We start from the raw sequence: 12,687 nt of genomic DNA on the forward strand, positions 1-12,687 counted from the left end.
AATAATGGTTGTGGCCAGACTTCTCCTTTAATATGAAAGGGCCACCTCCTGCTCACTTGTCAAAGCACACAGTACATTCAAAAAGTTTTCTCAGTTATACTGACTGCATGACCAAGATCCAAGGAATGAGAACACTCTTATTCCATACTGTATAGTGCTGAGACCTCAAAACTGCTGACCAGTTACCTTTAAGAACAGAACATGTGACATTTTCTTATAGGATAATTCAAAAAGTGGGTTCCAGAATGAAGAAGAAGAGCAATCTGTCATAATGGCACTGCCGCAACGGCACCAGCAGGGGGTTGGCTGTAGGTTAATATATGTTTCATATTACCCAAACCATGAGCAGTTTTAATGGGTCTCTAGGAAATGTTTTTAGCCAAGAAGTTTATAATTGGTGAATTTTTTCAGCTTTAGGACCCCTGATGAATTTGGGCCATGTAGCCTCCTTTCCTTACTGCAGCATTGGCCCACATGGGGGTGTTTTACATTACTTACAGAATCTGGTTCTGACCAACCCTGGTTATGTAAACTTATTCCACTCATACACTTATTATATGATTTTTATCTTTTTATTGCTTTATGCAGTATATTAGACTTTTTTTGTCTTGGTTCCCAATGTATGGTTTTTCTGGTCCAGTTGTTCCTCTGGTTCTTTTAGGTCTTTTCTTTTCTGTCATATCTCTGCTGCTCCACTTCTTCCTTACAACTTTGCATATAGTACCACCTATGATCATATTTTCAAAATAGTTATACCGTCTGTCCTACTATTAACATATCCACCCACCAGAGGCTATTCTGGAATTATCAGAATTAGGATTCCTAAAACTCCATGCCCCAGTTTGGCGTCTGCCAAGCCCATCATGGACCAAATACCAAATAACCAAAGAATATACAATGGAGCCCAAATAGAAAGACCTGAAAAATACAACTAAATAGTTTGTTTCAAACAAAGTGGAGATATCATTCAGTCCTTTATTTTCCTCAGCTGTATCAAAGGTGTCAGAACTCATACTTGGGCTTAGTACTGTAAGTCTCTTGTAGATCAGCGCTTGTTTAAGCTGCGTTCACACTACGTATATTTCAGTCAGTATATGTATATTTCAGTCAGTATATTTCAGTCAGTATTGTGGTCCTCATATTGCAACCAAAACCAGGAGTGGATTAAAAACACAGAAAGGATCTGCTCACACAATGTTGAAATTGAGTGGATGGCTGCTATTTAATGGCAAATATTTGCTGTTATTGTAAAACAACGGCTGTTATATAGAAATAATGGCCGTTATTTACTGTTATATGGCGGCCATCCACTCAATTTCACCATTGTGTGAACAGATCCTTTCTGTGTTTTTAATCCACTCCTGGTTTTGGTTGCAATACTGACTGAAATATACGTAGTGTGAACGCAGCCTTGATACGTCTCCAGACATGTCAACTAATTGCAGGTCAGGACACATGAATGATCCATTGTCTGTTATATATATATTTTAATACCTGCATGAGTATTTTCTCTTTCATTGGTTGATCACTGGTTATTTTACACAATTAAAGATTATACCTGTTAGCAGGGGCATAATTTCTCTAGTCAGTAAATTATATTGAGGACTTAGGCCTTGTTCATATGTTCAGTAAAGTTGTCCGTAATTGCTGATCCATAATCACGGTTCAATTTAGAGCACATTGATTTATATTGGGCTATTCACACAGTCCATTTTAATTTTGTTCTGTAACAACAAAAAAAAAGGTTGTGATTGCGGTACGGATAGAAGTTTACAGGATCCGTGTTTTTTTTACGGACATGACGGATGTTACATCTGTGATGTCCGCAAAAAACACGGATCAAATCTATGCAAACTAGTAACAGTAACTAGTAACTAGAAACAGATGCAATTACGGATAAATTTATACGGACCACGGAGTAAAAATAGCGGGAGGTTTTGTGGTCCAGAAAAATTAATGAACATGTGAATGAGGCCTAAGGTTCATACCTGGCTCCGATGCAACCCCAGCAAAGCAAGGTTCTGACCCCCTTAAGAGGCCAAGGAGGGAAGAGTTGAGGTCTGTGTGAGTTCCTGGTCCATCCAGTGTGCACACACTAAGAGTAAAGCTATAATCACAGGTCAGTTGTTCTGTCCGCAATTGCGGAGGAGTGATGACAGGATCGGGGAGAGACAGGAGTGGGGAGAGACAGGAGCGGTTACAGAAGCGGGTGGAGACAGGAGTGATGAATGGATCAGAGAGAGACAGGAGTGGTGGGAGGAGGGGGAGACAGGATCGGGTGACAGGAGTGGGGATAGACCAGAGCAGGGGAGATGGGAGCAGGGAGAGTCAGGAGCAGGTGAGATGGGAGCAGGGAGAGTCAGGAGCAGGGAGAGGCAGGAGCGGGGGAGAGTCAGGAGAAGGGAAGATGGGAGCAGGGAGAGGCAGGAGCAGGGGAGATAGGAGCAGGGAGAGGCAGGAGCAGGGAGAGGCATCCATGCCACGATTCACACTATGACCTGTCCTATTTTTTCATTGCAAGGATCACGGCATGGATGTTATGAATGCACACATAGGATTTAATGGGACCTGCGACCAGGGACAATTTTACAGAACATGTAAATAAAGCCTTGGCATAGCTTCACACTTACCGTATCGCAGCAGATTTCACACTGTGAGTTCTGCAGCGAAATCCACTGCGATTCCCGGAACTGGAAGCATGAAATCTGCCGCCATCCGGTACATGTGAGGTATTCTGATATACACCGGTAACAGAAACCTAAAACATGATGTGAATGGGTGGTAACTGGATGGATAGAACAGCAACCTAAATACACAGGACCCCCACCTCCACAAGTCTCATCAGATAATAACCTGCTCTGGACTTTGATCATAATATTTTTGTTTTGTGCCACATTGTATTATGGAAGGTATAGTAATCTGTATAAATAATGATAATAATAATAAACATAATGTGGTGGATTGATGTATTGATGCATCTGGGTGCAGTGTTTACAGTCAGCTGGATCCTTCCTGGACTGTGACCACAGACTTGCAATTATTTTATGTTTTTTTTCTGTTTTCATATTCACGGAAAATAACCTGTGATGCCTGTGATTATCTATTTGTTTCAGCTGATATATATTATTTCTCCTTACGTTCTTTATGATATGTAAATATGTAATTTAGGTCAAAGTAAAGGTAAAAAGTTGATCAACAAGACAACCCCCTTATAAAAAGGAAGCTATCCAGGTAAGCTGCCTGACCCATGACTCCCCCAGCCATCACTGGAGGAAGCTGTGCACAGAAATGTAGAAATACATATCAGCCATTTAAAGGGGTTGTCAACTCAACTGGTTTCAGAAAGTTCTATCGATTTGTAATTTACTTCTATTTAAAAATCTCAAGTCTTCTCATACTTATCAGCTGCTGTATGTCCAGCAGGAAGTGGTGTATTATTTTCAGTCTGACACAGTGCTCTCTTCTGCCACCTCTGTCCATGTCAGGAACTGTCCAGAGCAGGAATCATAGGGATTTTAAATTATTTAGATGATTCCTGACACGGACACAGGTGGTAGCAGAGAGCACTGTGTTGGACTGGAGTAAATAACCATTTTTGCAGAGCATACGGCAGCTGATAAGTACTGGAAGATTTGAGATTATCTAAATTGAAATATGTTACAAATTTATAACTTTCTGAATCAGATAATCTCTGTGAGTAAAGGTGCCCTTAGGTCTTCTCAGGTACCAAGGCGCTCAGGTGTGACCGTGTCCTCTGCAGCCTCCATAGCTATGACCCTGGGACCAGTATGATTGAGGTTTCGTCTGGATAGACCATCAATCACTGATCGGTGAGTTGCTGTCATCCGCCATCTCTGCTGATTGGTTGTTTGGTGCCGCGCTGCATAGTGACCGGGAGCGGGAATAGTTGGCTCAGCTCACTATGTAGTGACCGGTCCTGGATACTGCAGCTCAGCTCCCATTTATTACACAGTGAAGTGAGCCGACTGCTTCTGGTCCCATTCACTGTGTATGCAGGTGCTATTACCTGCCGGTCTATCCAGAGGCTGGACCATCAGTCGTATTAGGGCTATGTTCACACAACGTTTAAAAAAACAGAAAAGACGGCCAACGCAATGCCTTGAAGTCAATGGAATGACGGACGTCCAATGCACACATTGTATAAAATAATGGACATTGTCTGTGCGGGCGTCAAAATAATGATCATGTCAATTATTTTCGGACGTCTTTTGCAAACAGCGGACGTTATTTTTTAGCTGTTCACCCACAGTTTTTCATTTTTCACCATTTTTACCATTAAATTCAATTACAGACCCATCCAAAGGCCAATCAGTCGACCTGACCTGGAATAATGTACCAACAGCACTGACGGACGGCCAGACAGCTAAATGATGGACGTCAGTTTTTCTTTTCAAAAACAGAGAGGTAAAAACGTCCTGGGAACATAGCCTAGGCCAGAAACCCCCTTTCTGCACACGTATGGAGACCCCCGAGCCATCTCAGATGGGAACGCTGCATGCAACAAATCGCTTCTCTGCCAACTGATGTCCCATAAGCTGTAATGGTGGGCACGGTCCCTGTACAGGAGCCCAGGTGTGCGGTGGGGGGGGGCACGGTCCCTGTACAGGAGCCCGGTGTGCGGGGGGGACATAGTCCCTGTACAGGAGCCCGGTGTGCGGGGGGGGACATAGTCCCTGTACAGGAGCCGGTGTGCGGGGGGGACATAGTCCCTGTACAGGAGCCCGGTGTGCGGGGGGGGGGACATAGTCCCTGTACAGGAGCCCGGTGTGCGGGGGGACATAGTCCCTGTATAGGAGCCCGGTGTGCGGGGGGGGGACATAGTCCCTGTACAGGAGCCCGGTGTGCGGGGGGGGACATAGTCCCTGTATAGGAGCCCGGTGTGCGGGGGGGACATAGTCCCTGTACAGGAGCCCGGTGTGCGGGGGGGACATAGTCCCTGTATAGGAGCCCGGTGTGCGGGGGGGGACATAGTCCCTGTACAGGAGCCGGTGTGCGGTGGGGGGGGGCACGGTCCCTGTACAGGAGCCCGGTGTGCGGGGGGGACATAGTCCCTGTACAGGAGCCCGGTGTGCGGGGGGACATAGTCCCTGTACAGGAGCCCGGTGTGCGGGGGGGACATAGTCCCTGTATAGGAGCCCGGTGTGCGGGGGGGACATAGTCCCTGTATAGGAGCCCGGTGTGCGGGGGGGGACATAGTCCCTGTATAGGAGCCCGGTGTGCGGGGGGGACATAGTCCCTGTATAGGAGCCCGGTGTGCGGGGGGGACATAGTCCCTGTACAGGAGCCCGGTGTGCGGGGGGGACATAGTCCCTATACAGGAGCCGGTGTGCGGGGGGACATAGTCCCTATACAGGAGCCCGGTCTGCGGGGGGGGGGGGGGGACATAGTCCCTGTACAGGAGCCCGGTCTGCGGGGGGGGGGGGGGGGGGACATAGTCCCTATACAGGAGCCCGGTGTGGGGGGGGGGGACATAGTCCCTGTACAGGAGCCGGTGTGCGGGGGGGACATAGTCCCTGTACAGGAGCCCGGTGTGCGGGGGGACATAGTCCCTGTACAGGAGCCGGTGTGCGGGGGGACATAGTCCCTATACAGGAGCCCGGTGTGCGGGGGGACATGTGTGCGGGGGGGACATAGTCCCTGTACAGGAGCCCGGTGTGCGGGGGGACATAGTCCCTGTACAGGAGCCCGGTGTGCGGGGGGACATAGTCCCTGTACAGGAGCCCGGTGTGCGGGGGGGACATAGTCCCTGTACAGGAGCCGGTGTGCGGTGGGGGGGGGGGCACGGTCCCTGTACAGGAGCCCGGTGTGCGGGGGGACATAGTCCCTGTACAGGAGCCGGTGTGCGGTGGGGGGGGGGGGCACGGTCCCTGTACAGGAGCCCGGTGTGCGGGGGGACATAGTCCCTGTACAGGAGCCCGGTGTGCGGCGGGGACATAGTCCCTGTACAGGAGCCCGGTGTGCGGGGGGGACATAGTCCCTGTACAGGAGCCGGTGTGCGGGGGGACATATTCCCTGTACAGGAGCCCGGTGTGTGTGTGGGGGGGGGGGGGGGGGGACATAGTCCCTGTACAGGAGCCCGGTGTGTGGGGGGGGGACATAGTCCCTGTACAGGAGCCCGGTGTGTGGGGGGGGGGACATAGTCCCTGTACAGGAGCCCGGTGTGCGGGGGGGGGGGGGGGGGACATAGTCCCTGTACAGGAGCCCGGTGTGCGGGGGGACATGTGTGCGGGGGGCACCGGGGGCTGAGGAGGAGGCGGCCGGGGAGATGCAGGTGACGTGCTCTGGCACTGAGGGTGTGGAGCGCTGCTGAGGCGGCTCCTCCTCACACACAGCCCGGGGAGGGAGCGGAGCGGCCAAGTGTCAGAGTGCTGCTCCCTGCAGGGACCACAGGACACCCAGGACGCCGGGCTCCTCCACCTGCTGCCCGCACACCTGGCCGAGCCCGGGCGCCTCCTCACCGGACATGGAACTAGCTGTAAAGTTCTTGGTCGCCTTCTCCCTGTACGTGACGGCTGCCGGGGACTATGACGGGAGGTAAGAGCTGCCATCACCGGCACAGAACTACAGAACTGTGCTCCCTGCCACAGCCGTAATATACTACACCACACCATACTACACCACACCATACTACACCACACCATACTACACCACACCATAGCTATACATGACAGGACCCTGGGTGCCCGGGGGAAGCGACTCCAACGCGGGGACAAAGTTTACAGGACTCAGGTGTCTAATCAGCAGCACATCTATCTATTATCTATCTATCTATCTATCTATCTATCTATCTATCTATCTATCATCTATCTATCTATCTATCTATTATCTATCTATCTATTATCTATCTATCTATCTATCTATCTATCTATCTATCTATCTATCATCTATCTATCTATCTATTATCTATCTATCTATTATCTATCTCCTATCTATCTATCTATCTATCTATCTATCATCTATCTATCTATCTATTATCTATCTATCTATTATCTATCTATCTATCTATCTATCTATTATCTATCTATCTATTATCTATCTATCTATTATCTATCTATCTATCTATTATCTATCTATCTATCATCTATCTATCTATCTATCTATCTATCATCTATCTATCTATCTATCTATCTATCTATCATCTATCTATTATCTATCTATCTATCTATCTATCTATCTATCTATCTATCTATCTATCATCTATCTCCTATCTATCTATCTATCTATCTATCTCCTATCTATCTATCTATCTATCTATCTATCTCCTATCTATCTATCTATCTATCTATCTATCTATCTATCTATCTATCTATCTCCTATCTATCTATTATCTATCTATCTATCTATCTATCTATCTATCTATCTATCTATCTCCTATCTATCTATCTCTATCTATCTATCTATCTATCTATCTATCTATCTATCTATCTATCTATCTGTCTATCTATCTATCCATCTATACATATGTATGTATAGATAGATAAATCTAAAATAGAGAGATTATAGGTAGATAGATCATAGGTTAATAGATAGATTTCACATCATAATAGATAAGATATGAGATATAGTAGATAGATAAATATATAGATAGATAATAGATAGTAAGTAGCTAGATGGTAGCAAGGACTATGAAAGTATCAGTGACTTTGAATTGTTCTGACTCTTTTTCCGTGTCTGTACTAGGATAAAACCCTTCACAGTCACATACTATAGCAACTAAAGTCCCCCCCCCCCCCCCCTCAGCACTTTCTCTGCAGGTTGATATCACAGTGCCTTCCCTGCAGTGTCCGCTACTATCGGAATATGTCTTTCCAGCAGAGATACGTGATCCTCCAATGTATGTACAGGGAAGTCCATCATATATATCAGTGCACTTTGCAAGTTTTCTAAAATCCCTTCTATCCTGGAGATCACGGCTGTTCTGTTTCCGACATAGTGTAACGGTGAGCAGGAGAACGCCTCTATGGGGACAATATGGTGGTGTCCAGGATACTTGGACTCTATACTATCGGATGGGGAACCTTCAGACCTACAGCTGTTGCAAAACTACAATTCCCATCATGCCTGGACAGCCGAAGGCTCCCTTGTGTACTTAGTTGATAGGTGATAGGCGTGTCGGGGGTGGGGGTGATAGGTGTGTAGGGAGGGGTGATAGGTGATAGAAGTGTCGGGGGGGGGGGGTTGATAGGTGAGTCGGAGGGGGTGATAGGTGTGTCGGGGGGGTTTGATAGTTGATAGGTGTGTCGGGGGGGGTGAAAGGTGATAGGTGTGTCGGGGGGGGTGTTGATAGGTGGTAGGTGTGTCGGGGGGGGGGTGATAGGTGTGTCGGGGGGGGGGGGGGGTTGATAGGTGATAGGTGTGTCGGGGGGGGGGTGTTCATTGGTGGTAGATGTGTCGGGGGGGGGGGGGGTGATAGGTGTGTCGAAGGGGGTCAGCCTGGCAGATGTGCGGGAGGAATGAGGCGTGCAGATGAGATGACAGATAGGACACCTGCACGGGGGCTGCAGCCATCACTCCTCCACCATAGATTCCCAGCAGATTTCACTTCCCAGTCCACTTTTCTTGTGGTTTTAGCTGACAGCATTATAGCCTCCTATTCATAGCAGCGATGACTATTACTGCTGGCAATGAAGCGTAACAGCGGCTGCCAGCTAATGTTTGGCAGCAGCTAGAAAGTAGAGAATGTATGGTTGTTGTGGTGGTTACTATGTATGTGTACCCGAGATTATAGCTGCACCTTATCATTACCCCACAGTTCCATCCCAGCTGGAATAGTGAGGGTTAACTGGAGAAATTCTCGCTATGCCGCTGATCCCCTGACGTTCCGCAGAGGAGACCATGGAGCTCAGACCCCCTGACCCAGTGTCCACAACTACAGAGGGTTCAGACGTGTACGATTCCATCCTTTCACCTGCAATAATCTCTCATACTCTGAGCAAATTGTCACAAGAGTGTGTCTATGTGTATGCCAGTGTCGCTGTGTACTGTATGCCAGTGTGTACTGTATGCCAGTGTCACCATGTACTGTATGCCAGTGTCGCTGTGTACTGTATGCCAGTGTCGCTGTGTACTGTATGCCACTGTGTACTGTATGCCAGTGTCACCATGTACTGTATGCCAGTGTCACCATGTACTGTATGCCAGCGTCACCATGTACTGTATGCCACTGTGTACTGTGTGCCAGTGTCACCATGTACTGTATGCCAGTGTGTACTGTATGCCAGTGTCACCATGTACTGTATGCCAGTGTCACCATGTACTGTATGCCACTGTGTACTGTATGCCAGTGTCACTGTGTACTGTATGCCAGTGTGTACTGTATGCCAGTGTCACCATGTACTGTATGTCACTGTGTACTGTGTGCCAGTGTCACCATGTACTGTATGTCACTGTGTACTGTATGTCACTGTGTACTGTGTGCCGCTGTGTACTGTATGCCAGTGTCACCATGTACTGTATGCCGCTGTGTACTGTATGTCACTGTGTACTGTGTGCCAGTGTCACCATGTACTGTATGCCAGTGTCACCATGTACTGTATGCCAGTGTGTACTGTATGCCAGTGTCACCATGTACTGTATGCCAGTGTCACCATGTACTGTGTGCCAGTGTCACCATGTACTGTATGCCAGTGTCACCATGTACTGTATGCCAGTGTGTACTGTATGCCAGTGTCACCATGTACTGTATGCCAGTGTCACCATGTACTGTATGCCAGTGTGTACTGTATGCCAGTGTCACCATGTACTGTATGCCAGTGTCACCATGTACTGTATGCCAGTGTCACCATGTACTGTATGCCACTGTGTACTGTATGCCAGTGTCACCATGTACTGTATGCCAGTGTGTACTGTATGCCAGTGTCACCATGTACTGTATGCCAGTGTCACCATGTACTGTATGCCAGTGTCACCATGTACTGTATGCCACTGTGTACTGTATGCCAGTGTCACCATGTACTGTATGCCACTGTGTACTGTATGCCAGTGTCACCATGTACTGTATGCCAGTGTGTACTGTATGCCAGTGTCACCATGTACTGTATGCCAGTGTCGCTGTGTACTGTATGCCAGTGTCGCCGTGTACTGTATGCCAGTGTCACTCTGTACTGTATGCCAGTGTGTACTGTATGCCAGTGTCACCATGTACTGTATGCCACTGTGTACTGTATGCCAGTGTCACCATGTACTGTATAGCACTTTGTACTGTATGCCAGTGTCACCATGTACTGTATGCCAGTGTCACTGTGTACTGTATGCCAGTGTCACCATGTACTGTATGCCACTGTGTACTGTATGCCAGTGTCACCATGTACTGTATGCCAGTGTGCACTGTATGCTGCTGTCACCATGTACTGTATGCCAGTGTGTACTGTATGCCAGTGTCACCATGTACTGTATGCCAGTGTCAACATGTATTGTATGCCAGTGTGTACTGTATGCCAGTGTCACCATGTACTGTATGCCAGTGTCACCATGTATTGTATGCCAGTGTGTACTGTATGCCAGTGTGTACTGTATGCCGCTGACACTATGTACTGTATGCCGCTGTGTACTGTATGCCACTGTGTACTGTATGCCAGTGTCACCATGTATTGTATGCCAGTGTGTACTGTATGCTGCTGTCACCATGTACTGTATGCCAGTGTGTACTGTATGCCGCTGTGTACTGTATGCTGCTGTCACCATGTACTGTATGCCGCTGTGTACTGTATGCCATTGACACTGTGTACTGTATGCCGCTGACACTGTGTACTGTATGCCGCTGTGTACTGTATGCCGCTGATACTGTGTACTGTATGCCGCTGATACTGTGTATTGTATGCCGCTGTGTACTGTATGCCGCTGTGTACTGTATGCCGCTGACACTGTGTACTGTATGCCACTGACACTGTGTACTGTATGCCGCTGTGTACTGTATGCTGCTGATACTGTGTACTGTATGCCGCTGTGTACTGTATGCCGCTGTGTACTGTATGCCAGTGTCACCATGTACTGTATGCCGCTGTGTACTGTATGCCGCTGTGTACTGTATGCCAGTGTCACCATGTACTGTATGCCGCTGTGTACTGTATGCCGCTGTGTACTGTATGCCAGTGTCACCATGTACTGTATGCCGCTGTGTACTGTATGCCACTGTGTACTGTATGCCAGTGTCACCATGTACTGTATGCCACTGTTGTTGTGTACTGAATACAGGGCCAGCCACAGGTTTTTGCTTGCCCTTGGACGACAGAGCTTAGCGGGCCCCTCATCCGTCCACTATGCACAATCACTTGAGACACCACTAACACACACAAACACACACTACTGACTGACACACACACACACACACATGCACAGAACTGACTGACACGCACATACATACACACACACATCAATTACAGCTCAGTTTTCTCCCTCTTCCTCTCTGTCAGGCTGATCTCCACAATGTAGTATTGAGGACCTACGGGTCATGTGATCAGGTCCTTCACCTCTCTCTCTCCAGGACGCTCACAGGTCCATCTCCTGTGTCTTCTGATGTTCAGCGATCACCCTGCACTACAGTGAGCTGGCTGCACATCAGAACACCGGGCCCCTGGAGGTGTTTGGGGTGTAATTGCATTGGCAGAAAGGTGAAGGGACCACCATACTTTATGTCCCCACCATTCTAGCAATCAGTGTGGGTTCAAGCAGACATCCTTCATTGTGGTTTATAATTTTGGGATAACAACTATAACATATTCTTCCACGTGAGAGACACTAAACTAAAATCTGTACTGGAGTTTGTAGAGTCCTTATATACTGTAACCATCTCAGTGCATGACATGGAGACTTCCTGGCGTCTCTGTAGTGTCTCCTCTAACTGTGAAGGGACAACGTCTTGTAGATAATTTGGGCTACTTGCTGTTTCTTGTCTAGCCAGGAGCTAGTACAGCAGCTTAAAGGAACTTCTCGAAGATCCCCCGTCAATTGACCTAGAGAGAAAGAAAAGCAAGTGTGTAGTTAGCTCCAACCAAACCTGTAGCTTTCTGGTAGCCAGATAATATATATGGCTATGTTCACACGTTGTATGAGAGTGGCCGTTCCGTGACCCAGATGATCTTTGCCACCGCTGAATTTTGATGCGGGCGCATCCGTGTGTGCCCGCATCCGAATTCCCTGCTGCACATAATGGAGCGTGCGGCTGGAGCCTCACGCTCCATTGTGTGAACTGACAGGGTTTTCTGCGGCCGCTATTCAATGAATAGCGGCCGCAGAAAACTGACATGTCAGTTTCTCGCGGAGCCGCTAGGAATACCTGCCAGAGTATATACTATGGGGGAGATTTATCAAACAGGGTGTAAAGGGAAACTGGGTCAGTTGCCCCTAGCAACCAATCAGATTCCACCTTTCATTTTCCAAAGAGTCCATGAGGAATGAAAGGTGGAATCTGATTGGTTGCTAGGGGCAACTGAGCCAATTTCACTTTACGCCATGTTTGATAAATCTCCCCCAATGTGTATACACTCCGTCCGGGATTCCCTCAGCCTTCAGCACAATGTAAGTTCCGTACTAGTCACAGCCATTGCAACAACGGCTGTGATTACTACGGTACTTACGTTGTGTGAACATAGCCTAAAGATGTATGAGCTTCTGTGCCGTATAATAATAACCTTCTTAAAGGGGTTATTCTCCAATTACTTTTCTTTC

General features: G+C 47.9%; 2 protein-coding genes across 6 annotated transcripts in view; both read left to right on the forward strand.

Annotated features, from left to right (window-relative positions):
- AIMP1 (aminoacyl tRNA synthetase complex interacting multifunctional protein 1) overlaps positions 1 to 12,687 on the forward strand; it is a 433,090-nt gene that overhangs the window by 69,408 nt on the left and 350,995 nt on the right. The window lies entirely within an intron of this gene.
- The window catches only part of NPNT (nephronectin), a 78,238-nt gene continuing 71,887 nt past the window's right edge, over positions 6,337 to 12,687 (forward strand). For all 5 annotated transcript variants that reach the window (XM_069978411.1, XM_069978414.1, XM_069978413.1 and 2 more), the window contains exon 1: positions 6,337 to 6,555. In XM_069978411.1, the coding sequence (XP_069834512.1) occupies positions 6,485 to 6,555 (71 nt within the window). In that variant the 5' untranslated portion in view covers positions 6,337 to 6,484. The remainder of the gene's footprint in view (positions 6,556 to 12,687) is intronic.

Source organism: Dendropsophus ebraccatus, chromosome 7, assembly GCF_027789765.1.
Source record: "Dendropsophus ebraccatus isolate aDenEbr1 chromosome 7, aDenEbr1.pat, whole genome shotgun sequence".
In the NCBI taxonomy this organism is placed as follows: Eukaryota; Metazoa; Chordata; class Amphibia; order Anura; family Hylidae; genus Dendropsophus; species Dendropsophus ebraccatus.